This window comes from Scyliorhinus canicula, chromosome 6 (assembly GCF_902713615.1).
Source record: "Scyliorhinus canicula chromosome 6, sScyCan1.1, whole genome shotgun sequence".
NCBI lineage: Eukaryota > Metazoa > Chordata > Chondrichthyes > Carcharhiniformes > Scyliorhinidae > Scyliorhinus > Scyliorhinus canicula.
The window spans coordinates 73,961,295-73,986,679 of record NC_052151.1 but is presented as its reverse complement, the minus strand read 5'-3'; the positions used below and the strand labels follow the sequence as shown (position 1 = coordinate 73,986,679).

Below are 25,385 nucleotides of genomic sequence, written 5' to 3'. Positions count from 1 at the left end.
AGCAGATCTTGTAACAGGCTGTACACTCCCAGTTGACAGATTTGTTTTGATTCCTCCAGAAGATTGCATAGTGAGGCAGCTTCTTTTGCTGCTCTATCTGCGAGGGCATTTCCCTGTGCTTCTAAGGTTTCTTCTTTGGTATGGGCCTCACATTTCAAAACGGCTACTTCTTTTGGCAATTTTAGGGCTCCTGGTAGGTTTTGTACCTCATTTCCATTTTGAATAGATGTTCCTAACGCAGTGAGGTACCCCCTTTTTTTCTATATCTGACCAAAATCGTGAGCTACCCCGAATTCATAGCTTAAGTCTGTATAGATGTTGGCTGTTTGGTCTTTTGTCACATGACGTGCTTCAGCTTGGGCCCTCAACTCAGCTTGTTGGGCTGATGTTCCTGAAGGCAACCTTCCCCTTGCATTAATAGTATACAGACCTGTCACTGCCCATCCTGCTTTTCGAGTAGCATTTTCCACAAAAGAGGACCCATCCTCTTTTGGGCAGCACGGTAGCATGGTGGTTAGCATAAATGCTTCACAGCTCCAGGGTCCCAGGTTCGATTCCCCGCTGGGTCACTGTCTGTGCGGAGTCTGCACATCCTCCCCGTGTGTGCGTGGGTTTCCTCCGGGTGCTCCGGTTTCCTCTCACAGTCCAAAGATGTGCGGGTTAGGTGGATTGGCCATGCTAAATTGCCCGTAGTGTCCTAAAAAAGTAAGGTTAAGGGGGGGGGGGGTTGTTGGGTTACGTGTTAGCTACATTGTTAGCTACAAGCATGGTTCACAGTGGTGGGAGGCGGGGGGGTGTGTGAAGGAAGGGTAGGGAGGGTTGAATCGAGAGGCGGGGTGGAGGGAGGGTTGGGGGTCACATGGAGAGTTAGAGGTGGAAGGGTCTGTGGGGGAGGGGGGATGCGTTGGTGACTACTTACACATGCTGCCTGGTGTAGGTCATTAACCTTTTTCCTGCACTGGAGGCCCGTCCTCCTGATCACATTCCCGGTGCTCACACTCGCTGCTACCTCGTCCCAGACGTCACTGGCTGTCCTATGGCTGACCTTCTGTGATCCTCCGGGGAACAGGGAATCCCTCTTGGCCTCCACTGCGTCTAGCAACTTCTCCAGAACTGTTTCCCCGAATCTTGGGGCCATCTCCTGGGTGCTATTGTTGTGAGCCGACTGGGGTTGGCTGTGCAAGAGCGGGTTAAGTGCTGCTCGACCTTGTTAGCGGGGGGCTGGTGAGCGCGATGCCAAAGAATCAGCTGGCGAGCCTTCATTTGCAGCGAGAAGCCCGTGTGGCCTCGTTAAGTGGACCAATTAACGATGAATAGCGTTGCCGTCCTCACTGGGCCGAGTGCTGGGAAGCTCACGGCAATTTCTGCTCGCTACCACACTTAGAATTTTTTAAGCACTGGGGAGCTGAACTCAGAGATTGGGCCGCCTTTTTGAAAGGGTGCCCCAATCTCTAAGTGAGCTTGTGTGTCCCCCATATCCCCCACCCATGGGCAATGTCACCCCCCCCCACACACATGGGTACCACCTCCCCCCCCCCCCCCCCCGCCAAGTGAGGACACACGCTATGGGGTCCCTCTGGGTTCCCCCTCTTCAGGCCCCCCCCCTGCCTCTTAGAGTCCCCCCTTCCAAGAACCCTACCCGCCATCCCCCAACCTCCCAGAGGTCCCTACGTACCTGCCATGCACTCCCCCCCCACCCTTCATACCCCCTTCACCCTCCATTCATGGGCATAGTCCCCCTTGTTCCCTGAGCCTTGGCAGTGCCACCATGGCACCTGGGCAGTGCTCCTGCCCACTTGGCAGTGCCACCCGGGTACCTTGGTAGTGCCAGGGTGACAGTGCCAAGGTGCCAGCTGGGCAGTGCCAAGTTGTCCAATTTCCAGGGAGAGGGCCAGGGAGCCACCCTGCACTACTACCCATGACCTCTCAGGGGCCTCTGATGGTCTGGGAGAGCCCTGGGTGCCATTCCGCCTGGTTGACTGCACCACTGTCAATGTACTCAGTCGATTATTCTTATGTCTACTATGTACGTACTGTGTACGTTCCCTTGGCCGCAGAAAAATACCTTTCACTGTACTTTGGTACATGTGATAATAAATATCAATCAATCAATCGACATTTGTGTGGACCAGTGCTGAACAACGCCTGGCTATGTCCTCGCTGGGAATGTCGGTAGATCCCGGGAGACCAGTGGGTATCGTTTAAGCTCGCTGAAGTTGGTTTTAAACCGACTTCGTACCACTGTTTTGTCCCTCCCCTTTTGAGCAGGATCCTGACTCCGCCGTCTCGTGGGATTTGGGTCGATCCCACGATGCATGAAGGCTACCGGGAAACCAGCCAGTGGCCTCTCCCGGGATTCACCGGCCGCACCGTACTAGACCGAGAGCACAACGTGGCTGGTGGATCACGCCCATTGTGTTTGTCTGACTCAACTAGTAATCCAGAGCTGGAGTTCGAATCCCACCACCGGCTCCATTAATTTGTGTGAATGTATTAAAGCTTGTGCCAGGATTTTTTGGAAGGCAATGTTTCCCACCAAGAGTCAGTGAGGAACCCATCCCCTCCGACATTGGCTTCGGCGCAGACATTTAACACTCTAAGAAACATTAGTTGGCTTGAGATGGGGCTTCTACCCTTCAGTCAGAAGGAAATCCTGATTCAGAGAGCCAATATAGACATGTGAAGACATTTGAAATTCAATGCGCATTTCCACAGGAATAAATAGAAACTCATTGACAATCCCTGGATCTAAATAGCTCCTTCGTCTCTTCCCAAACCTCAGAGAATGAGAACCTTCAAGTGAATGGTTGAGACATTTCGAAGGTTAATTATCCCGGTGCAAGAGACATTGGGCTGGACTATGGCCCACAGCCTGGGGTCCACCCAATGCCTAATATGGGGGCAGGATTTAAAGGTTTGTGACAGCAGCAATTTTGTGCTTTTTTGATTGTATAAGCGGGGGGAGGGGGGGGGGGGCTGCAGGAGCCATTTTGTGCGGTAATGTGGTAGTGTGAGGGATGACAGCATCGCACAGCTTTTAGCTGAAGCAACCATGAACCACACATGGAAGCTGAGGTCCCCTGTCATTGGGAGTTACAAACTAATGCATCCAGAACAATCATCCCCGGATTTCTGTGAAGAAACCAGGCAATCTTCCAGTCTCGGAGCCTTTACTCTTTTCCAGCGTCTGCTCACTTATGGAGTCCACCTATGAAGGAAAGCTCCGACTCTTCGACTCCACAAGCCATCGCAGCTGCTAAACAAACTTCAAATTTCAATCCCTTCACATTGTGATGAAGAAATTCAATCAATGGGTCTGCAATGATATCTCACAGGTACTGATTTGAAATCTCATCTTTAAGTATCTTTTTATCTCTCCTGCATTTTCATCTTTGTATCTTGCATTCTAATGAATAACTTTATCACTGCTTCTTTGTGAGTTTCGTAATAAACTATCTTGTTTAGGAACAAAGCTTAACTGCTGGGTTATTATAAAGGGGTTACATGACTTCCGGTGTGGACCATGGAGTAAGTGGTCACACACAAGGCAGCTCCTGCCCAAGGTTACAGAAAAGAGCTCTTTTTTAATCAATACGGGGTGGAATTTTGATGAAAAGATGTAGGTGAATGTTGGAGGAGTGCTTTTCCCCAGGAATGGTATGTCTCTTGGTCACCAGACCCGGCAGAAACAGTGAAAGATTTGGCTGGAGCTGCAGCAAAGACAAAAGCCTCTTCCAGCATGCAGATGGGGGAAGGGCAAGCTTAAAGGCTACAACCTGACTTAAGGGCCTTTATTAAAGCTGAATTCCAGCAGCAGAGGGAACAACTGTGAAAAGATCTAGCCAAGGCCATTGAAGCAGTGGTGACGAGACTTCCGGTGGCGGCCATGGAGGAGTTGGTCGCGCATTCGGCAGCTCCCATCTGGAACGGACTCTCGGACCTTTTTCAGGGGTTTTCACGGATTTATTGGGGCAGATTGGTGAAGCGAACACTGCCAAAAGGATTCTCTCTCTGTTGTATGGATAGCTGGACCAGGAGTGGCTGGGTGAAGCGTTTAAGTCCCAACAGACAGAAGCGTGCGGAGCGGGCACCGAGGCACGGCATGGTGGCCGATATAGATGAGGGTGCATGGGCGCAGTGGGCACAGGAGCAACAGGAGTTCCTTAGGGGCTGCTTTGCTGATCTTAAAAAGGATATGCTGGTCCCGATGAAGGCATCAGTAGACCAAATGATCGCAACTCAGGTGACACAAGGGAAAGCGATCAAGGAGATGGAGAAAAAGCTGCCCGACCATGAGGACGAGTTGGTCGTATTGGCCCTTAAGGTGGAGGCGCAGGATGACCTCCACAAGAAGTGGCAGGAGAGGCTGGAGGACCTATAAAACAGGCCCAGGAGACAGAACTTGAGAATTGTGGGCCTCCCCGAAGATGTGGAGGGGTCGGATGTGGGAGCATTTGTGTCCAAGGTGCTGGAGACGCTGATTGGGATGGGGGTATTCCCTCAACCCCTGGAGCTGGACAAGGCGCACAGAGCCCCCGCAAGGAAGCCCAAAGCGAATGAACCGCCGAGGGCCATGGTGGTGAGATTTCATCGCTTTTCGGACAAGGAATTTGTCTTGCGGTGGGCAAAAAAGAACGGAGCAACAGGTGGGAGAACAGCGTGATACGCATCTACCAGGACCTGGGTGCGGAGCTGGCCAAGAGGCGTGCTGGATTCAACTGGGTGAAAGCGACCCTCTTCAGCAAAGGGGTGAAATTTGGGATGATACACCCAGCGAGGCTATGGGTCACGTACAAGGAACGGCATCACTATTTTGAGACGCCGGACGAGGCGTGGTCATTCGTCAAACAAGAAAAGCTGGACTTGAATTAAAGGACAGTTAAGCTTTGGTGGAATGCGGCGGTAGGGCTGGGTAACATGTTACCGTTTCTAATATAAGATTGTATACAATGTTGGGTGCGTGTAAGGGCTGTGGTGGTGGCTGGAGGGTGCAGTGTTTTTGGCAAAGTTGAGATACGGAGTGGGGAGGGGGCCCTGTACTTAGTGCGATGTTTCGGGAAGTTGGAGCCTTGGTTCAACAAGTGTCTCCTCATGGGGCAATGCTTGTGTCTTCTGCTTATTTTTCGTTTCGTATTGCTATTTATTCACTGGGGCTGGAGAGGTTGTTTAATTGGATTATTCATGTGGGGAGAGGGGTCCTGACAATGAGGCGACAGTCTGATTGGCGCCAGGGGCGGGAGCTGCCAGGGTCAGCATGGGTCAGCTGACTCTTGGGAGCTTAGTGGGGGAGAGCAAGTGCTCAGCTGGTGCTTGGCGGGGGTTTTTGGGTCGTGTGGCTGTTTGGGGGGAGGGGGATGCTGCTTTGCTGACAGAGGAGGTATCAATTTCGGGGTACCAATTGAGGGTGGGGGGTGGTGGCTACCTGTGGGGGCGCTCGAGGAAGTGAACGGCGCGGGCTCGAGGTTGGCCAAAAAAGGGTGATGGCTAGTCGGCAGGGTCTGGTGGGGGTGGGTGGGGGGGGGGGGGGGGTTGAGTCCCCCGTCCAGGCTGATCACGTGGAATGTGAGGCGTTTGAATGGGCCGGTCAAAAGAGCGCGCGTGTTTGCACATCTAAAGGGGTTAAAGGCAGACGTAGCAATGCTTCAGGAGACACATTTAAAGTTCGCAGACCATACGAGATTGAGAAAGGGATGGGTCGGCCAGGTGTTCCATTCAGGGCTGGATTCGAAGACCAGGGGGGTAGCAATTCTGATCAGTAAGGGTGTGGCATTCGAGGCTGGGAGAATTGTGGCAGATAAGGGGGGCAGGTATATAATGGTGAGTGGAAAGTGGGAGGGGGTCTGGGTGGTGTTTATGAACGTCTATGCTCCAAATTGGGATGATGTGGACTTTATGAGACACAACCTGATCATGGGGGAGACTTTAACACAGTCATTGATTCCGAGCTGGACCGGCCGAAGTCCAGGACAGTGAAGCGACCGGCAGTGGCTAAGGAACTGAAAGGTTTTATGGAGCAGATGAGGGGGGTGCACGCGGCCAAGAGCGAAGGAGTTCTCTTTTTTCTCCCACATTCATAAGGTTTATTCCCGCATAGACTTCTTTGTCTTGAGCAGGGCGTTAATCCCAAAGGTGAGGGGAACAGAATACTCAGCAATCACAGTCTCGGACCATGCCCTGCACTGGATGGGCCTGCGGCTTAGTGAGGAGAGAGGGCAGCGACCACTCTGGAGACTGGATGTGGGGCTGCTGGCAGATGAAGAGGTTTGCGGGCGGATTAGCAGGAACATCCAGGATTACCTGGAAACAAACGATACGGGTGAGGTAGCAGCGGCAACGGTCTGGGAGGCTCTGAATGCAGTTGTCAGAGGGGAACTCATCTCAATTCGATCCCATAGGGAAAAGAGAGAAAGAGCGGAGAGGGAGAAACTTGTGGAGGAGATACTCCTAGTGGACAGGTGATACGCAGAGGCCCCTGAGGCGGGGCTACTGAGGGAGCAGCGGAGTCTGCAGGCGGAGTTTGAACTGCTGACCACAGGGAAAGCGGTAGCGCAGCTGAGGAAGGCAAGGGGGGAAGTCTATGAGTACGGGGAGAAAGCGAGTAGAATGCTGGCACACCAACTGCGAAAGAGGGAGGCAGCCAGGGAAATCGGGGGAGTAAAGAATAAGGAGGGTAACACGGTCTTGGATCTAGGGGGAGTGAACGGAGTCTTTAAGGAATTCTATAGTAAACTATACGTGTTGGAGCCCCCGACGGAAGCAGAAGGGATGAGGAAAATTTTGGACCAGTAGAGGTAAGGACCTGGTGGAGGGGCTGGGGCCGCGATTGAATTGAAGGAGATTGTCAAGGGTATAGAGGGCATGCAATCGGGTAAAGCCCTGGGGTCGGACGGTTACCAGGTAGAATTCTATAAGAAATTTTCGGAAATATTGAGCCCACTCCTGATGAGGACCTTCAATGAGGCTAGAGAGAAAGGAACCCCCCCCCCAAACAATGTCACAGGCCTTGATCTCACTCATTCTTAAACGAGAGAAGGACCCAGAACATTGCGGGTCATACAGGCCAATTTCGCTTTTAAACGTGGATGCCAAATTGCTAGCTAAGATTCTGGCCACAAGAATTGAGGATTGCGTCCCAGTGGTGATAGAGGAAGACCAGACTGGGTTTATTAAAGGCAGACAACTCAATACCAATGTCCGGAGGCTTTTTAATATTATTATGATGCCCTCAGAGGGAGGGGAGGCGGAGGTGGTAACAGCGATGGACGCAGAGAAAGTCTTTGTTGGCTGGGTGAAATTGCTGTACCAGGTGCCTGTAGCAAGTGTATGCACAAACCGGCTGAGGTCGGGGTACTTTGTGCTTCACCGGGGAACAAGGCAGGGGTGTCCCTTCTCCCCGCTACTATTTGCCCTAGCTATAGAACCACTAGCTATGGTGCTGAGAACTTTGAGGAACTGGAGGGGACTGGTTCGGGGGGGGGGGGGGGGGGGGGGGGGGGGCGGGGGGGGGGGGGGCGTTGGGGTTGAACATCAGGTCTTGCTATACGCGGATGATTTGCTCCTGTACATTTCGAACCCTGTGGAGGGGATGGGGGAGGTTCTGTGGATCCTGAGGGATTTTGGTAGTTTTTCAGGGTACAAACTGAACATGGGAGAGAGCGAGTTGTTTGTGATCCAGGCCAAGGAACAGGAGGAGAGACTGAAAGAGCTGCCGCTCAGGATGGTAGAGAAAAGTTTTTGTTACCTGGGTATGCAGGTGGCCAGGAAATGGGATGCCCTGCACAGGCTCAACCTGATCAGGTTGGTGGAGCAAATGGAAGGGGACTTTAAAAGGTGGGACATGCTCCCGCTGTCACTGGCAGGGAGGGTGCAGACAGTGAAAATGACTGTCCTCCCCACATTTTTGTTTGTCTTTCTGTGCCTCCCCATCTTCATCCCTAAGGCCATTTTTAAGCGGGTGAGTAGGATCATTACGGGCTCTGTGTGGGCGAATAAGACCCCGCGAGTAAGGAGATTGCTGTTGGAGCGCAGTCGGGGAGTACTAGTCTGGGAGCTTTGATAACGGCTCCTTTGCCATTCTCGCCGACCCATTACTCCAAAGGTCCGGTGGTGGTGGCGACACTGTGGATCTGGGGACAATGGAGCAGGTACAAGAAGGTGGAGGGAGCGTCGGTCTGGACCCCGATATGCAACAACACAGGTTTGTCCCAGGTAGGATGGATGGTGGGTTCCAGAGCTGGCAGAGGGCAGGCATCAGAAGGATGGGAGGTCTGTTCATAGATGGAAGCTTTCCCAGTTTGAATGCGCTTGGCTAGAGGACAAATTTAATCTGCCGCCAGGAAACGCCTTTAAATATCTGCAAGTACGAGCGTTCCTGAAAAAACAGGTAGTGGCCTTTCCGACGCTGCCACCACTGAGGATACAGGACAGGGTGGTCTCCGGCACCTGGGAGGGGAGGGGAGGGTGTCGGATATCTACCAGGAACTACAGGAGGCGGAGGAAACCCCGGTGGAGGAGCTGAAGGGCAAGTGGGAGGAGGAGCTAGGTGAGGAGTGGGCAGAGGTCCTGGGCAGGGTTAATTCCTCCTCACCATGTGCCAGGGTCAGTCTAATTTAATTTAAGGTGGTCCACCAGGCACACATGACAGCAGCGAGAATGAGCAAGTTTTTTGGGGTAGAAACAGTTGTATGAGGTGCAAGGGCAGCCCTGCTTCCATGCCCACATGTTTTGGGCATGCCCGGAGCTCAGAGATTCCTGGCAAGGGTTCGCGAGGGCAATGTCCAAGGTGCTTAACACACGGGTGGTGCCGAGTCCAGAGGTAGCAATGTTTGGAGTGTCAGAAGACCCAGGAGTTCAGGGGCGAAAGAGGCCGACGTCTTGGCCTTTGCCTCCCTAGTAGCCCGGAGACGGATTTTATTAATGTGGAGGGACTCGAAGCCCCCAAGTGTAGAGACTTGGGTTAGTGACGTGGCTGAGTTTCTCAGCCTCGAGAAAATAAAGTTTGCCTTAAGAGGGACTGCGTTAGGCTTCTCTCGGAGGTGGCAGCTGTTTGCCGACTTTCTCGGGGAAAACTTAAATGTCAGCAGCAGCAGCAATCCGTACGATGGGGGATGGGGGGGGGGGGGGTGGTTTGAGTGCTTCATTGGTATGGTGTGGGAAGACTGGGTCGTGTGGGGTAATGTCTATTTAATTGTTATTGTATATTCTCTTTTTAAACTATGTTAATATTCACTCTAGTTTGTTTTGTTATTATTGTTACTACTGTTTCGTTATGAAAAATTCTGCAAAACATTAATAAAAATACTTTAAAAAAAAAGAAAAGGGGTTACAGACACATGTACATAAATTCGTAGTGAAATTCGGAGGAAACACCTTTTCTTGGTCCTAACAGCCTCAGTTGGGGCTTGGACCTAGCCTTTGCTCATCTCACCATATATTCGACAATTCGGGGCAAGTGGGAGGCCAGTAGTCTGACTACCAAGGAATCTTATTCTCCACCCCCACCCCCCCACCCGCCAAACAGCCTGCAAACCTGCTGGTGGGGGAATGTAAAATTTTGCCCATGACCAAATTCAGGGTATCCATTCACAGTGGAATAGTAACATTAACTTAGTGCTTAGGTATCAGTCATGGCACAGTAAGTAGCACCCACAACTCTTGAGTCAGCTGACTGTGGATTCAACATCACTCTGGAGACTTGAGCACAAACTCAAGGCTGACACTCCAGGGCAGCAATGAGAAAGTGGTGCACTGTCAGAGGGGCTGCACGAAGAGCAATCTTCATTAGCAGATGGGCAATACAGGGGATGAGCTGCATTGACAGGGGAGCAATACAGAATGTAATGAAGCTCAAATACTTACTAAACGGCGGGAATTTCCAGGATCCCTGTCGGCGGGATGTTCCATTTCCACAAAAGTCAACCCCCCTCTTTAACTATCTAGCAATCAGTGTTTTTGCCCTTACCCACTTGTCCTTACAGAAGGATGCACAGATATCCAGGCCCGTACACATGGTAAAATGGATAGTTTTTTTTTATCCCAACACTTTACAGCATTGTTATGACCCCCTCGGAGGTCATGGACTATGCACCATCTGCTTCCCTGTAACCAGCACGGAATATAAACTCCCCCAGGAAAATGGGATAGGACTTCCCCTTGACAAGGGGAACCTCATTGTATAAAAAACCCTGACCTGGATGCAGGTTGGAGGGGGTGACGCTTCGGGGCGAGGAGAATTAGTTGTGTCTACCAAATGTTTATTTTACATCCTATCGTGCGTTCCTGTGTGTCTCTTTGTTGGATTCTACAAACATAATAGCATGTCAATGTGCTATCTCAAGTAGCTATTTAATTACAAAATAGACAGCCAGCTGTTCTGTGGATATTGGAATATTGCACAAACTATAAATGACCCAATAAGAGATTGGATGATGAAATGCATTATCACACTTTCACACTGCCACCAAACTCTTGAGTTAATCCCAATCTGATCTGGAGAGTCTCTTTGTCAACACGGGAAGATCCTCTGTAACATTAATGTAGCCACTTTGACTTGGTATTTAATTAGTCTTGGTACACAGGGCCGACGGCGCAGTGTTGCACGCAATGGACAGAATCTTACTGCCTTTGAAGATTTTCTGTGCTTGGCACCAAAAGGCGACCCTGATGGCTGGCTGCACCTCTCCACAATCTTACTGAAGGCAATCAATGCCATCCCCAAGGGAACAATTCAATTAATACCAGGTAAGCTCTTCCTTTCTTTTTCTTGTTTTTATCTAGAAGGGATGGCAGGGAAGGCAGTACAATGGTCCTCCTGCAGAATGTTTGAGGTGAGGGACGCCGTCAGTGTCCCTGCTGATTTCATCTGTGGGAAGTGCACCCAACTCCAGCTCCTCAAAAACCGTGTTAGGGAACTGGAGCTGGAGCTGGATGAACTTTGGATCATTCGGGAGGCAGAGGTGGTCAGAGATAGAAGCTTCAGGGATGTAGTTACTCCTGGGAATGAAGCTAGATGGGGGACGGTGCGAGGGGCTGGGGGGAAGCAGTCAGTACAGGGATCCCCTGTGGTAGTTCCCCTTAGTAACAGGTATACCGCTTTGGATACTGTTGGGGGGGGACTTATCAGGGGTCAGCCATGGGGTGCAGGTCTCTGGCACAGAGTCTGTCCCTGTTGCTCAGAAGGGAAGGGGAGAGGAGGAGAACATTAGTCATTGGAGACTCCATAGTTAGGGGGCTAGATAGGAGATTCTGTGTGAACGAGAGAGACTCGCGGTTGGTGTGTTGCCTCCCAGGTGCCAGGGTCCGCGATGTCTCGGATCGTGTTTTCGGGATCCTTAAGGGAGAGGGAGAGCAGCCCCACGTCGTGGTCCACATAGGTACCAATGACATAGGTAGGGATAGGGATGTAAGGCAGGAATTCAGGGAGCTAGGTGGAAACTTAGATCCAGGACAAACAGAATTATTATCTCAGGGTTGTTACCCGTGCCACGTGCTAGCGAGTCGAGGAATAGGGAGAGAGAGCAGTTGAACACGTGGCTGCAAGGATGGTGCAGGAGGGAGAGTTTCAGATTCCTGGACAATTGGGGCTCATTCTGGGTAGGTGGGACCTCTACAAACGGGATGGTCTACACCTGGACCAGAGGGGTACTAATATCCTGGGGGGGGGGGGGGGGGGGGAAGTTTGCTAATGCTCTTCGGGAGGGTTTAAACTAGTTCAGCAGGAGATTGGGAACCTGAATTGTAGCTCCAGTACACAAGAGGTTGAGAGTAGTGAGGTCATGAGTAAGGTTTCAAAGTTGCAGGGGTGTACCGGCAGGAAGGAAGGTGGTTTAAAGTGCGTATACTTCAATGCCAGGAGCATCCGGAATAAGGTGGGTGAGCTTGCGGCATGGGTTGGTACCTGGGACTTCGATGTTGTGGCCATTTCGGAGACATGGCTAGAGCAGGGAGAGGAATGGTGGTTGCAGGTGCCGGGGTTTAGATATTTCAGTAAGCTCAGGGAAGGTGGTAAGAGAGGGGGAGGGGTGGCATTGTTAGTCAAGGACAGTATTATGGTGGCTGAGAGGACGTTTGATGAGGACTCGACTACTGAGGTAGTATGGGCTGAGTTAAGAAACAGGAAAGGAGAGGTCACCCTGTTAGGGCTTTTCTATAAGCCTCCAAAAAGTTCCAGAGATGTAGAGGAAAGGATTGCAAAGATGATTCTGGATAGGAGCGAAAGTAACAGGGTAGTTGTTATGGGAGACTTTAACTTTCCAAATTTTGACTGGAAACTCTATAGTTCGAGTACTTCAGATGGGTCCGTTTTTGTCCAATGTGTGCAGGAGGGTTTCCTGACGCAGTATGTAGATAGGCCAATGAGAAGCGAGGCCATATTGGATTTGGTACTGGGCAATGAACCAGGACAGGTGTTAGATTTGGAGGTAGGTGAGCACTTTGGTGATAGTGACCACAATTCAATTACGTTTACTTTAGTGATGGAAAGGGATAGGTATATACCGCAAAGCAAGAGTCATATCTGGGGGAAAGGCAATTATGATGCGATGAGGCAAGACTTAGGATGCATCGGCTGAAGAGGAAAACTGCAGGGGATGGGCACAATGGAAATGTGGAGCATGTTCAAGGAACAGCTACTGCGTGTCCTTGATAAGTATGTACCTGTCAGGCAGGGAGGAAGTGGTCGAGCGAGGGAACCATGGTTTACTAAAGCAGTTGAAACACTTGTCAAGAGGAAGAAGGAGGCTTATGTAATGATGAGACATGAAGGTTCAGTTAGGGCGCTTGATACAAAGAACAAAGAAAATTACAGCACAGGAACAGGCCCTTCGGCCCTCCCAGCCTGCGCCGATCCAGATCCTTTATCTAAACCTGTCTCCTATTTTTCAAGGTCTACTTCCCTCTGTTCCCGCCCGTTCATATACCTGTCTAGATGCCTCTTAAATCATGCTATCGTGCCCGCCTCTACCACCTCCGCTGGTAAAGCGTTCCAGGCACCCACCACCCTCTGCGTAAAAAACTTTCCACGCACATCTCCCTTAAACTTTCCCCCTCTCACCTTGAAATTGTGACCCCTTGTAACTGACACCCCCACTCTTGGGAAAAGCTTGTTGCTATCCACCCTGTCCATACCTCTCATAATTTTGTAGACCTCAATCAGGTCCCCCCTCAACCTCCGTCTTTCCAACGAAAACAATCCTAATCTACTCAACCTTTCTTCATAGTTAGCATCCTCCATACCAGGCAACATCCTGGTGAACCTCCTCTGCACCCTCTCCAAAGCATCCACATCCTTCTGGTAATGTGGCGACCAGAACTGCACGCAGTATTCCAAATGTGTGAGAACCAAAGTCCTATACAACTGTAACATGACCTGCCAACTCTTGTACTCAATACCCCGTCCGATGAAGGCAAGCATGCTGTATGCCTTCTTGACCACTCTATCAACCTGCGTTGTCACCTTCAGGGTACAATGGACCTGAGCTCCCAGATCTCTCTGTACATCAATTTTCCCCAAGACCCTTCCATTGACCATATAGTCCTCTCTTGAATTTGATCTTCCAAAATGCATCACCTCGCATTTGCCTGGATTGAACTCCATCTGCCATTTCTCTGCCCAACTCTCCAATCTATCTATATTTTGTTGTATTCTCTGACAGTCCTCCTCGCTATCTGCAACTCCACCAATCTTAGTATCATCTGCAAACTTGCTAATCAGACCACCTATACCTTCCTCCAGGTCATTTATGTAGATCACAAACAGCAGTGGTCCGAGCACGGATCCCTGTGGAACACTACTAGTCACCCTTCTCCATTTTGAGACACTACCTTCCACCACTACTCTCTGTCTCCTGTTGCCCAGCCAGTTCTTTATCCATCTAGCTAGTACACCCTGAACCCCATACGACTTCACTTTTTCCATCAACCTGCCATGGGAAACCTTATCAAACACCTTACTAAAGTCCATGTATATGACATCTACAGCCCTTCCCTCATCAATTAACTTTGTCACTTCCTCAAAGAATTTTATTAGGTTTGTAAGACATGACCTTCCCTGCACAAAGCCATGCTGCCTATCACTGATAAGTCTATTTTCTTCCAGATGTGAATAGATCCTATCCCTCAGTATCTTCTCCAACAGTTTGCCTACCACTGATGTCAAGCTCACAGGTCTATAATTCCCTGGATTATCTCTGCTCCCCTTCTTAAACAAAGGGACAACATTAGCAATTCTCCAGTCCTCCGGGACCTCACCCGTGCTCAAGGATGCTGCAAAGATATCTGTTAAGGCCCCAGCTATTTCGACCCTCCCTTCCCTCAGTAACCTGGGATAGATCCCATCCGGTCCTGGGGACCTGTCCACCTTAATGTCTTTTAGAATACCCAAAACTTCCCCCTTCCGTATGACAACTTGACCTAGAGTATTTAAACATCCATCCCTAGCCTCAACATCCGTCTTGTCCCTCTCCTTTGTGAATACCGATGCAAAGTACTCATTAAGAATCTCACCCATTTCCTCTGAGTCCATGCATAAATTCCCTCTTTTGTCTTTAAGTGGGCCAATCCTTTCTCTAGTTACCCTCTTGCTCCTTACATACGAATAAAATGCTTTGGGATTTTCCTTAACCCTGTTAGCCAAAGATATTTCATGACCCCTTTTAGCCCTCTTTATTGCGCGTTTGAGATTCGTCCTACTTTCCCGATATTCCTCCAAAGCTTCATCAGTTTTGAGTCGCCTCGATCCTATGTATGCTTCCTTTTTCATCTTAGCTAGTCTCACAATTTCACCCGTCATCCATGGTTCCCTAATCTTGCCATTTCTATCTTTCATTTTCACAGGAACATGTCTGTCCTGCACTCTAATCAACCTTTCCTTAAAAGACTCCCACATTTCAAATGTGGATTTACCCTTAAACAGCTGCTCCCAATCCACATTCCCGAGCTCCTGCCGAATTTTGTTATACTCTGCCTTTCCCCAATTTAGTACTCTTCCTTTTGGACCACTCTTGTCCTTGTCCATGAGTATTCTAAAACTTACGGAATTGTGATTGCTATTCCCAAAGTAATCACCGACTGAAACATCAACCACCTGGCCGGGATCATTCCCCAATACCAGGTCCAGTATGGCCCCTTCCCGAGTTGGACTATTTACATACTGCTCTAAAAAACTCTCCTGGATGCTCCTTATAAACTCTGCTCCATCTACGCCTCTAACACTACACAAATCCCATTCAATGTTGGGGAAGTTAAAATCTCCCATCACAACCACCCTATTGCTCCTACATTTTTCTATAATCTGTCTGCATATTTGTACCTCTACTTCATGCTCGCTTTTGGGAGGTCTGTAGTAAAGTCCCAACAATGTTACTGCACCCTTCCTATTTCTCAACTCCACCCATATTGCCTCAGTGCTCGAATCCTCCATCGTGCCCTCCTTAATCACAGCTGTGATATCATCTCTGACGAGTAATGCAACTCCTCCACCCCTTCTACCTCCCTCTCTATCCCTCCTGAAGCATCTATACCCTGGGATATTCAGTTGCCAGTCCTGCCCTTCCCTCAACCAAGTCTCAATAATACCAATAACTTCATATTCCCAGGTACTGATCCAAGCCCTAAGTTCATCTGCCTTACCTGCTACACTTCTCGCATTAAAACAAATGCACCTCAGACCACCTGTCCCTTTGCGTTCATCATCTCTTCCCTCTCTACTCTTCCCCTGAGTCACATTGAGTTTATTGTCTCGTACCTTACTGGCTTTAGTTGCTGCTTCTTTACTGACCTCTAACTTCCTAATCTGGTTCCCATCCCCCTGCCACATTAGTTTAAAACCTCCCCAACAGTGTTAGCCAAAGCACCCCCTAGGACATTGGTTCCAGTCCTGCCCAGGTGTAGACCATCCGGTTTGTAATGTTCTCACCGCCCCCAGAACCGGTTCCAATGTCACAAAAATCTGAACCCCTTCCTCCTGCACCATCTCTGAAGCCACGTTACAAGTTGATAGTTACAAGTTAGCTAGGAAGGATCTAAAGAGAGAGCTAAGAAGAGCCAGGAGGGGACATGAGAAGTCTTTGGCAGGTAGGATCAAGGAAAACCCAAAAGCTTTCTATAGATATGTCAGGAATAAAAGAATGACGAGGGTAAGAGTAGGGCCAGTCAAGGACAGTAGTGGGAAGTTGTGCGTGGAGTCCGAGGAGATAGGAGAGGTGTTAAATAATTATTTTTCGTCCGTATTCACACAGAAAAAAGACAATGTTGTCGAGGAGAATACTGAGATACAGGCTACTAGACTAGAAGGGCTTGAGGTTCATAAGGAGGAGGTGTTAGCGATTCTGGAAAGTGTTAAAATAGATAAGTCCCCTGGGCCGGATGGGATTTGTCCTTGGATTCTCTGGGAAGCTAGGGAGGAGATTGCTGAGCCTTTGGCTTTGATCTTTAAGTCATCTTTGTCTTCAGGAATAGTGCCAGAAGACTGGAGGATAGCAAATGTTGTCCCCTTGTTCAAGAAGGGGAGTAGAGACAACCCCGGTAACTATTGACCAGTGAGCCTTACTTCTGTTGTGGGCAAAGTCTTGGAAAGGTTTATAAGAGATAGGATGTATACTCATCTGGAAAGGAATAATTTGATTAGAGATAGTCAACATGGTTTTGTGAAGGGTAGGTCGTGCCTCACAAACATTATTGAGTTTGTTGCGAAGGTGACCAAACAGGTGGATGAGGGTAAAGCAGTTGATGTGGTGTATATGGATTTCAGTAAAGCATTTGATAAGGTTCCCCACGGTAGGCTATTGCAGAAAATACGGAGGCATGGGATTCAGGGTGATTTAGCAGTTTGGCTCAGAAATTGGCTAGCTGATAGAAGACAAAGAGTGGTGGTTGATGGGAAATGTTCAGACTGGTGTCCAGTTACTAGTGGTGTACCACAAGGATCTGTTTTGGGGCTGCTGCTGTTTGTCATTTTTATAAATGACCTGGAGGAGGGCGTAGAAGGATGGGTGAGTAAATTTGCAGATGACACTAAAGTCGGCGGAGTTGTGGACAGTGCAGAAGGATGTTACAAGTTACAGAGGGACATAGCTAAGCTGCAGAGCTGGGCTGAGAGGTGGCAGATGGAGTTTAATGCGGAAAAGTGTGAGGTGGTTCACTTTGAAAGGAATAACAGGAAGACAGAGTACTGGGCTAATGGTAAGATTCTTGGTAGTGTGGATGAGCAGAGAGATCTCGGTGTCCATGTCCATAGATCCCTGAAAGTTGCCACCCGGGTTGAGAGGGTTGTTAAGATGACATACGGTGTGTTAGCTTTTACTGGTCGAGGAATTGAGTTTCGGAGCCATGAGGTCATGTTGCAGTTGTACAAAACTCTGGTGTGGCCGCATTTGGAGTATTGCGTGCAGTTTTGGTCGCCGCATTATAGGAAGCATGTGGAAGCATTGGAAAGGGTACAGAGGAGATTTACCAGGATGTTGCCTGGTTATGGAGGGAAGATCTTACGAGGAAAGCCTGAGGGACTTGAGGCTGTGTTTGTTAGAGATAAGGTGAGACTTCCGGTTGGCGCTATGTGGAGCTAAGCCGCACGTTCGGCAGCTCCCGCCAGGAACGGACTTTTGGGCTCTTTTAAGGGCCCCCAGCAGTACTTGCTCGACGGTCCCCGACGTGGAAAGGTGTCTGCAGTGGATCTCAAGTGGTCTATGGTCTTGACCAGGAGCGGGGCCAGCAAAATAGCGGTGGCAACGCCTAAGAAAAAGCGGGGTAAGAGAATCAAGGTGGCAGCCAGCAGAGGCCTCGAGGAATGGAGGCAGTGGGCGCAGTTGCAGCAGCAGACTCTCCAGCGATGTTTTCAGGAGCTAAAAGTGGAGCTGCTAGACTCGCTGAAGGCGAATACGGACAAGCTGCTGGCGACGCAGACAGCCCAGGGGGTGGAGATCCGGGAGCTCCGACAACAAGCCTCCGAAAGAGAGGATGAGGCCGCGGCCCTCGCGGTAAAGGTGGAGATGCATGAGGCGCTCCATGAGAAGTGGCAGAAGAGGTTCGAGGAGATGGAGAACCGGTCGAGGCGGAAAGATTTGCGGATCCTGGGCCTCACGGAAGGGCTGGAGGGGTCAGACCTGGGGGCCTATGTGGTCGTCTTGCTGAACTCGCTGATGGGAGCTGGGTCCTCCCAGGGGCCCCTGGAGCTGGAGGGGGCCCACAGAATACTGGCCAGGAGGCCCAAGCCGAATCAGCCGCCACGGGCGGTGCTGGTGCGGTTCCACCGGTTCGTTGACTGAGAGTGCATGCTTAGGTGGGCCAAGAAGGAGCAGAGTAGCAAGTGGGAGAACACGGTAGTGCGGATCTACCAGGACTGGAGTGCGGAGGTGGCTAAGCGGAGGGCCGGGTACAAACGGACGAAGGTGGTGCTCCACAGAAAGAGTGTGAAGTTTGGCATGTTGCAGCCGGCGCGTCTGTGGGTCACTTTCAAGGACCTGCACTTTTATTTTGAGTCCCCGGAGGAGGCGTGGGCCTTTGTGCAGGCCAGGAAGTTGGACTCTAACTGAGGGTCGGGGGTTTGTAAATAACTGTGTTAACTTTTGGTGGGGGGGGTTCTCTGTTTTATGCTGTTTTAAGCTGGTTGTGTGTTGGTTCTTGGGCGGGTGGGGTGCTGTCTTTTTTGCATGGGCGGGGTCGGGCAGAGGGAAAGCGCGGGCTTTTCTTCTGTTTCCCGCGCTGAGGGTGGATGGGGGTGGGGTCAGAGCTGAGAAGCGCGGGCTTTTTTTTCCCACGCGAGAGCGGGAGGGGGGGGAGGAGGGTCTGCTGATAGGTGTGGGGGAGGAGGAGTAGCCCCACATTGGGGGGGGGGTCGGAGGTGTGGCGGGAGCTGCCGAGGTCAGCAGAAGTTAGCTGGCTCAAGGGAGTGCTACGGAGGGAGTAACGCGGCTGGGAGGGATCCTAGCCTGGGGGTGGGGGGGGGGGGGGTTAGGTTAGGGTTAGGGTAGGGTTAGGGTTAGGGTTAGGGTAGGGGGGGGGGGGGAGAGTACCGTGTTGCTGCTGAAATGGCCAGGAAGGAGCTGAGTATGCAGGGGGGCCTGGCGTGGGGGTTTGCCGCCATGGGGAACGGGCCGAGTGGGGGGCGCTGGTCTGGGGCGGGCAAGGGGACGGGTTATGGCTAGTCGGCAGGGGAGGGGGGCAGGGAGCCCTCTGATCCGGCTGATAACTTGGAATGTGAGGGGGCTGAATGGGCCGGTCAAACGGGCCCGGGTGTTTACGCACCTGAAAGGGCTGAAGGAGGACGTGGCTATGCTCCAGGAGACACAATGAAAGTGGCGGACCGGGTTAGACTGAGGAAGGGCTGGGTAGGCCAAGTGTTTCATTCGGGGCTGGATGCAAAAAATCGGGGGGGTGGCGATTCTGGTGGGAAAAAGGGTGTCGTTTGAGGCGTCAAAGGTGGTGGCTGACAGTGGAGGGAGGTATGTGATGGTGAGCGGCAAGTTGCAAGGGGAGCGGGTGGTGCTGGTGAATGTCTATGCCCCAAATTGGGACGATGCGGGTTTATGCGGCGCATGTTGGGGGTATGATACTGGGGGGGGGACTTGAACACAGTGCTGGATCCCCCATTGGATCGATCCATGTCCAGGACGGGCAGGAGGCCGGCGGCAGCTAAGGTGTTGAGGGGGTTTATGGACCAGATGGGAGGGGTGGATCCTTGGGGGTTCGCAAGGCCGAGGGCCAGGTAGTATTCATTTTTTTCCCACGTGCATAAAGTCTATTCCCGGATCAACTTTTTTGTCCTGAGCAGGGGACTGATTTCGAGGGTGGAGGATGCCGAGTATTCAGCCATAGTCATTTTGGACCATGCCCCGCACTGGGTAGACCTTGAGCTGGGGTAGGAGAGGGACCAGCGCCCGCTCTGGCACCTGGAGGTGGGTCTGCTGGAGATACGTGGAGGCTCCGGAGGAGTGATTGTTGGGGGAGCGACGTAACCTTCAGGCCAAGTTCAACTTGCTGACCACCGGAAAGGCGGAAGCTCAGTGGAGGAAGGCACAGGGAGCGGTGTACGAATATGGGGAGAAGGTGAGTAGGATGCTGGCGCATCAGCTACGTAAGCGACACGCGGCCAGGGATATTGGTGGAGTGACAGATAGGGGAGGCAATGTGGTGCGAAGGGGGGTGGACATTAATGGGGTCTTCAGGGACTTTTATGGGGAATTGTACCGGTCCGAGCCCCCGGTGGAGGGAGGGGGGAATGTGGCGCTTTTTGGATAGGCTGAGATTTCCGAAGGTGGAGGAGGGACAGGTGGAGGGGCTGGGGGCGCCGATTGAGCTGGAGGAGTTGGTCAAAGGGCAGCATGCAGTCGGGGAAGGAGCCAGGGCCGGATGGGTTTCCGGTCGAATTTTACAAAATGTATGCAGACCTGTTGGGTCCCCTGTTGGTCCGGACCTTTAACGAGGCAAGGGAGGGGGGGGGGGGCTTTGCCCCCAACCATGTCACGGGCGCTGATTTCCTTGATCCTTAACCGGGACAAAGACCCCCTGCAGTGTGGTTCATATAGGCCGATCTCTTTAAATGTGGATGCCAAGCTGTTGGCGAAGATCTTGACCACAAGGATAGAGGACTGTGTGCCGGGGGTCATTCATGAGGACCAGATGGGGTTTGTGAAGGGAAGGCAGCTGAACACCAATATACGTAGGCTTCTGAATGTTATAGTGATGCCGGCGGTAGAAAGGGAGGCGGAGATAGTGGTAGCATTAGACGCGGAGAAGGCCTTTGATAGGGTTGAGTGGGGGTACTTGTGGGAGGTGCTAGAAAGGTTTGGGTTCGGGGAGGGGTTTGTCAGTTGGGTGAGGCTGGTATATGAGGCCCCGATGGCGAGCGTAGCCATGAATAGGAGGAGATCGGAGTACTTTCGGATTTACCGGGGGACGAGGCAGGGTTGTCCCCTGTCCCCTTTGCTCTTTGCGTTGGCAATTGAGCCCCTGGCCATGGCGTTGAGGGAGTCGAGGAATTGGAGGGGTCTGGTGCGGGGTGGGAAGGAGCACTGAGTGTCATTATACGCAGATGACTTGTTGCTTTATGTGGCGGACCCAGTGGGGGGAATGCCGGAGGTGATGCAGATCCTTAGGGAATTTGGGGGCTTTTCTGGGTACAAGATCAACCTGGGTAAGAGTGAGCTGTTCATCGTGCACCCGGGGGATCAAGAGGAGGGGATTGGTAGGCTCCCGCTGAAAAGGGCGGGGAAGAGCTTTCGGTACCTGGGAGTCCAGGTAGCTAGTAGCTGGGGGGCCCTTCACAAGCTTAACCTCACTAGGCTGGTGGAGCAAATGGAGGAGGAGTTTAAAAGATGGGACATGTTGCTGCTGTCGCTGGCGGGCAGGGTGCAGTCCGTCAAGATGACGGTGCTCCCAAGATTTTTGTTCCTGTTCCAGTGCATCCCCATCCTTATCCCGAAGGCCTTTTTTTAGGAGGGTCAACAGGAGTATTACGGGATTTGTATGGGCATATGGGACTCCGAGGGTGAGAAGGGTGTTTTTGGAGCGGGGCAGGGATGGGGGGGGCTGGCACTGCCCAACCTCTGTGGGTACTATTGGGCTGCCAATGCAGCGATGGTGCGTAAGTGGGTAATGGACGGGGCAGGGGCAGCATGGAAGAGTATGGAGATGGTGTCCTGCGTGGACACGAGCCTGGAGGCGCTGGTAACGGCGCCGTTGCCGCTCCCTCCAACGAGGTATACCACGAGCCCAGTGGTGGCGGCTACCCTCAAAATTTGGGGGCAATGGAGACAGCATGCGGGGAGGTGGGGGGGGCTCGATGGAGTCCCCAATATGGGGGAACCACCAGTTTGTTCCAGAGAGCATCGATGGCGGGTTTCTGGACTGGCACGGGGTAGGTATTAGGAGGTTGAGGGACCTGGTTGTGGAGGGGAGATTTGCGAGGCTGGATGAGTTGGAGGGGAAGTTAGGGCTCCCCCCGGGGAACATGTTTAGGTACATGCAGGTTAGGGCGTTTGCCAGGCGGCAGGTGGAGGGGTTCCCCTCGCTGCCCCCACGTGGGGTACGGGACACGGTGCTCTCGGGGGTGTGGGTTCGAGGGGTGAGGATTTTGGCCGTGTACCACGTCATGCAGGAGGTGGATGAGGCCTCGGTGGAGGAGCTGAAGGGTAAATGGGAAGAGGAGCTGGGTGAGGAGATTGAGGAGGGGACGTGGGCAGATGCCCTGGAAAGAGTGAATTCCTCCTCTTCCTGTGCGAGGCTTAGCCTCATACAGTTCAAGGTGCTGCACAGGGCCCACATGACCGGGGCGAGGTTTTTCGGGGGCAAAGACAGGTGTGCTAGGTGCTCGGGGAGACCAGCGAACCACGCCATATGTTCTGGGCATGCCCAGCACTGGGGGAATTTTGGAAGGGGGTAGCAAGGACGGTGTCGAGGGTGGAAGGATCCAGGGTCAAGCCAGGCTGGGGACTCGCAATTTTTGGGGTTGCATTGGAGCCGGGAGTGCAGGAGGCGAAAGAGGCCGGTGTTCTGGCCTTTGCGTCCCTAGTAGCCCGGCGGAGGATCTTGCTTCAATGGAAGGATGCGAGGCCACCAAGCGTGGAGGCCATGATCAATGATATGGCGGGGTTCATCAAATTGGAGAAGGTGAAATTTGCCCTGAGGGGATCAGTACAGGGTTCTTTAGGCGGTGGCAGCCTTACCTGGACTTCCTGGCAGAACGGTAGGAAAATAGGCCGGCAGCAGCAGCAACGCCGGGGGGAGGGGGTTTGGTTTTGGGGGTTAGTGTGTTTTTCTTGTTGTTGTTGTTAATACTGTTTTCTTATTGTTATTTTCTGTTTTTGATATGTTTTTGGAAATCTCAATAAAATTATTTTTGAAAAGAGAGAAGAAGGTTAAGAGGTGACTTAATTGAGACATACAAGATGATCAGAGGATTAGACAGGGTGGACATTGAGAGCCTTTTTCCTCGGATGGTGATGTCTAGCACGAGGGGACATAGCTTTAAATTGAGGGGAGATAGATATAGGACAGATGTCAGAGGTAGGTTCTTTACTCAGAGAGTAGTAAGGGCGTGGAATACCCTGCCTGCAACAGTAGTGGACTCGCCAACACTAAACGCATTCAAATGGTCATTGGATAGGCATATGGACGATAAGGGAATAGTGTAGATGGGCTTTAGAGGGGTTTCACAGGATGGCACAACATCGAGGGACGAAGGGCCTGTACTGCGCTGTAATGTTCTATGTTCTATGTTTTATATTCTAAAGAAAAGAATAATCGGCATTTGGAGTGGTTTTGGTTATTCAAGGAGATGCAGCACCAACTTGTAAAGGGAAGATCAGATTTGACTAACCTAATTTAATATTTTGATGAAGTAGGTTCACTTAGAACGCAATGAATGCTTCCAAATGGATTTGAAGAAAGCTTTTGACAAAATACCTTTTGAAAGATTGATTAACAATATGAAGGCACATTGGATATGTGGATCGGTGACTTTGGATTAAAAATTAGTTTAAGGACAGAAATTTACAAGTGGTGTTAAATAGTTATTTTTCAGACTGGATAATAGTTCCCCAATACTAGGAACACTGCTTTGTATACATATATATGGTTTGGATATTGAAATACTGAGTACAATATGAAAAACTGATAGTGATCCAAAACTTGCAGGTATGACAAAGAGAGGATCATGCCAATTGGCTGCAACAGCACATGGATCAGCTAGCAGAATGGGAAGACCGTGGCATCTTCACTAAATTTAATGCAGAGAAGTGTAAGGTATTACATTTTGGTAGAAGGGATCAAGAGAGGCAAGATAAATGTAATGCGCAAGATTTTTTGAATGGTCAGTGTGGCATTATGATAAATGTACACGGAATGATGTGAATTCACCTGAGGAAGGAGCAGTGCTCCGAAAGCTAGTGTTTGAAACAAACATGTTGGACTTTAACCTGGTGTTGTAAGATTTCTTACGAGAATGTAAAGGTTAATGTTATGTCCAAATCAACCACTAGAGGGAGCTAGATGCAGAACTATATAAAGCATTGATGCTACGCCTTCTGGAAGAGAGTGTTGAGGAGAAGGCTTGAAGACAGACAATAGAAAAGATAGTGTGATTGAGAACAGACCATAGTTGTTGCATTTGTTTAGTGTAAATAAATCTTTAACTGTGTTGAATATAAAAGCTAGTTGTGGTCTTTGTGAACACTACGTTCAACTTTCTCGTATCAGAACCACAAAGAACACCACATCATACCAGGATTTTTGTTTCCGAAAAATATATTTTTTTAAATATAAATTTAGTGTACCCAATTCATTTTTTTCCAATTAAGGGGCAATTTAGCATGTTCAATCCACCTATCCTGCACATCTTTGGGTTGTGAGGGCGAAACCCACACAAACACGGGGAGAATAAAGAACAAAAAAGAACAAAGAACAAAGAAAAGTACAGCACAGGAACAGGCCCTTCGGCCCTCCAAGCCCGTGCCGACCATGCTGCCCGTCGAAACTAAAATCTTCTACACTTCCTGGGTCCGTATCCCTCTAGGGGGCAGAACTAGGGGGCATAGCCTCAAAATAAGGGGAAGTAGATTTAGGACTGAGTTTAGGAGGAACTTCTTCACCCAAAGGGTTGTGAATCTATGGAATTCCTTGCCCAGTGAAGCAGTTGAGGCTCCTTCATTACATGTTTTTAAGGTAAAGATAGATAGTTTTTTGAAGAATAAAGGGATTAAGGGTTATGGTGTTCGGGCCGGAAAGTGGAGCTGAGTCCACAAAAGATCAGCCATGATCTAATTGAATGGCGGAGCAGGCTCGAGGGGCCAGATGGCCTACTCCTGCTCCTAGTTCTTATGTTCTTATGTTCTTATATTCCCATCCTATTCATGTATTTGTCAAGATGCCCCTTAAATGTCACTATCGTACCTGCTTCCACCACCACCTCCGGCAGCGAGTTCCAGGCACCCACTTACCTCCGTGTAAAACGCTTGCCTCGTACATCTACTCTAAACCTTGCCCCTCGCACCTTAAACCTATGCCCCCTAGTAATTGACCCCACTACCCTGGGGGAAAGCCTCTGACTATCCAGAATGTGAAAACTCCACACGAACAATGACGCAGAGCCGAGATCGAACCAGGGACCTCAGCGCCGTGAGGCAGCAGGGCTATCCCACTGCACCACCGTGCTGCTCTTTTCCTAAAAATAGACAGATTAGCTTTAAGAAAATTCAAGGAAAATATCCCGCCACTACACCGTTCAGAAAATCTACACAGATGACGAATTGTAAAATGGAGAGTCTGAAAAAACCTGACTACTCCAGAACAACCGGTAAATTATATCAAAATTGGACATTTTTCAAACAGCAGTTTGAAAGTTTCCTATCTGCCTCCATGCTAGAAAATGCTTACAATCAGAGAAACATAGCACT

At 50.7% G+C, this 25,385-nt stretch overlaps 1 protein-coding gene across 1 annotated transcript in view; it reads left to right on the top strand.

Annotated features, from left to right (window-relative positions):
• The first annotated feature begins 3,023 nt into the window (after positions 1 to 3,023).
• Positions 3,024 to 25,385, top strand: part of mchr2 (melanin concentrating hormone receptor 2) — a 126,151-nt gene continuing 103,789 nt past the window's right edge. The window contains exon 1 of the mRNA XM_038799516.1: positions 3,024 to 3,335. Coding sequence (XP_038655444.1) covers positions 3,294 to 3,335 — 42 coding nt within the window. The 5' untranslated portion in view covers positions 3,024 to 3,293. The remainder of the gene's footprint in view (positions 3,336 to 25,385) is intronic.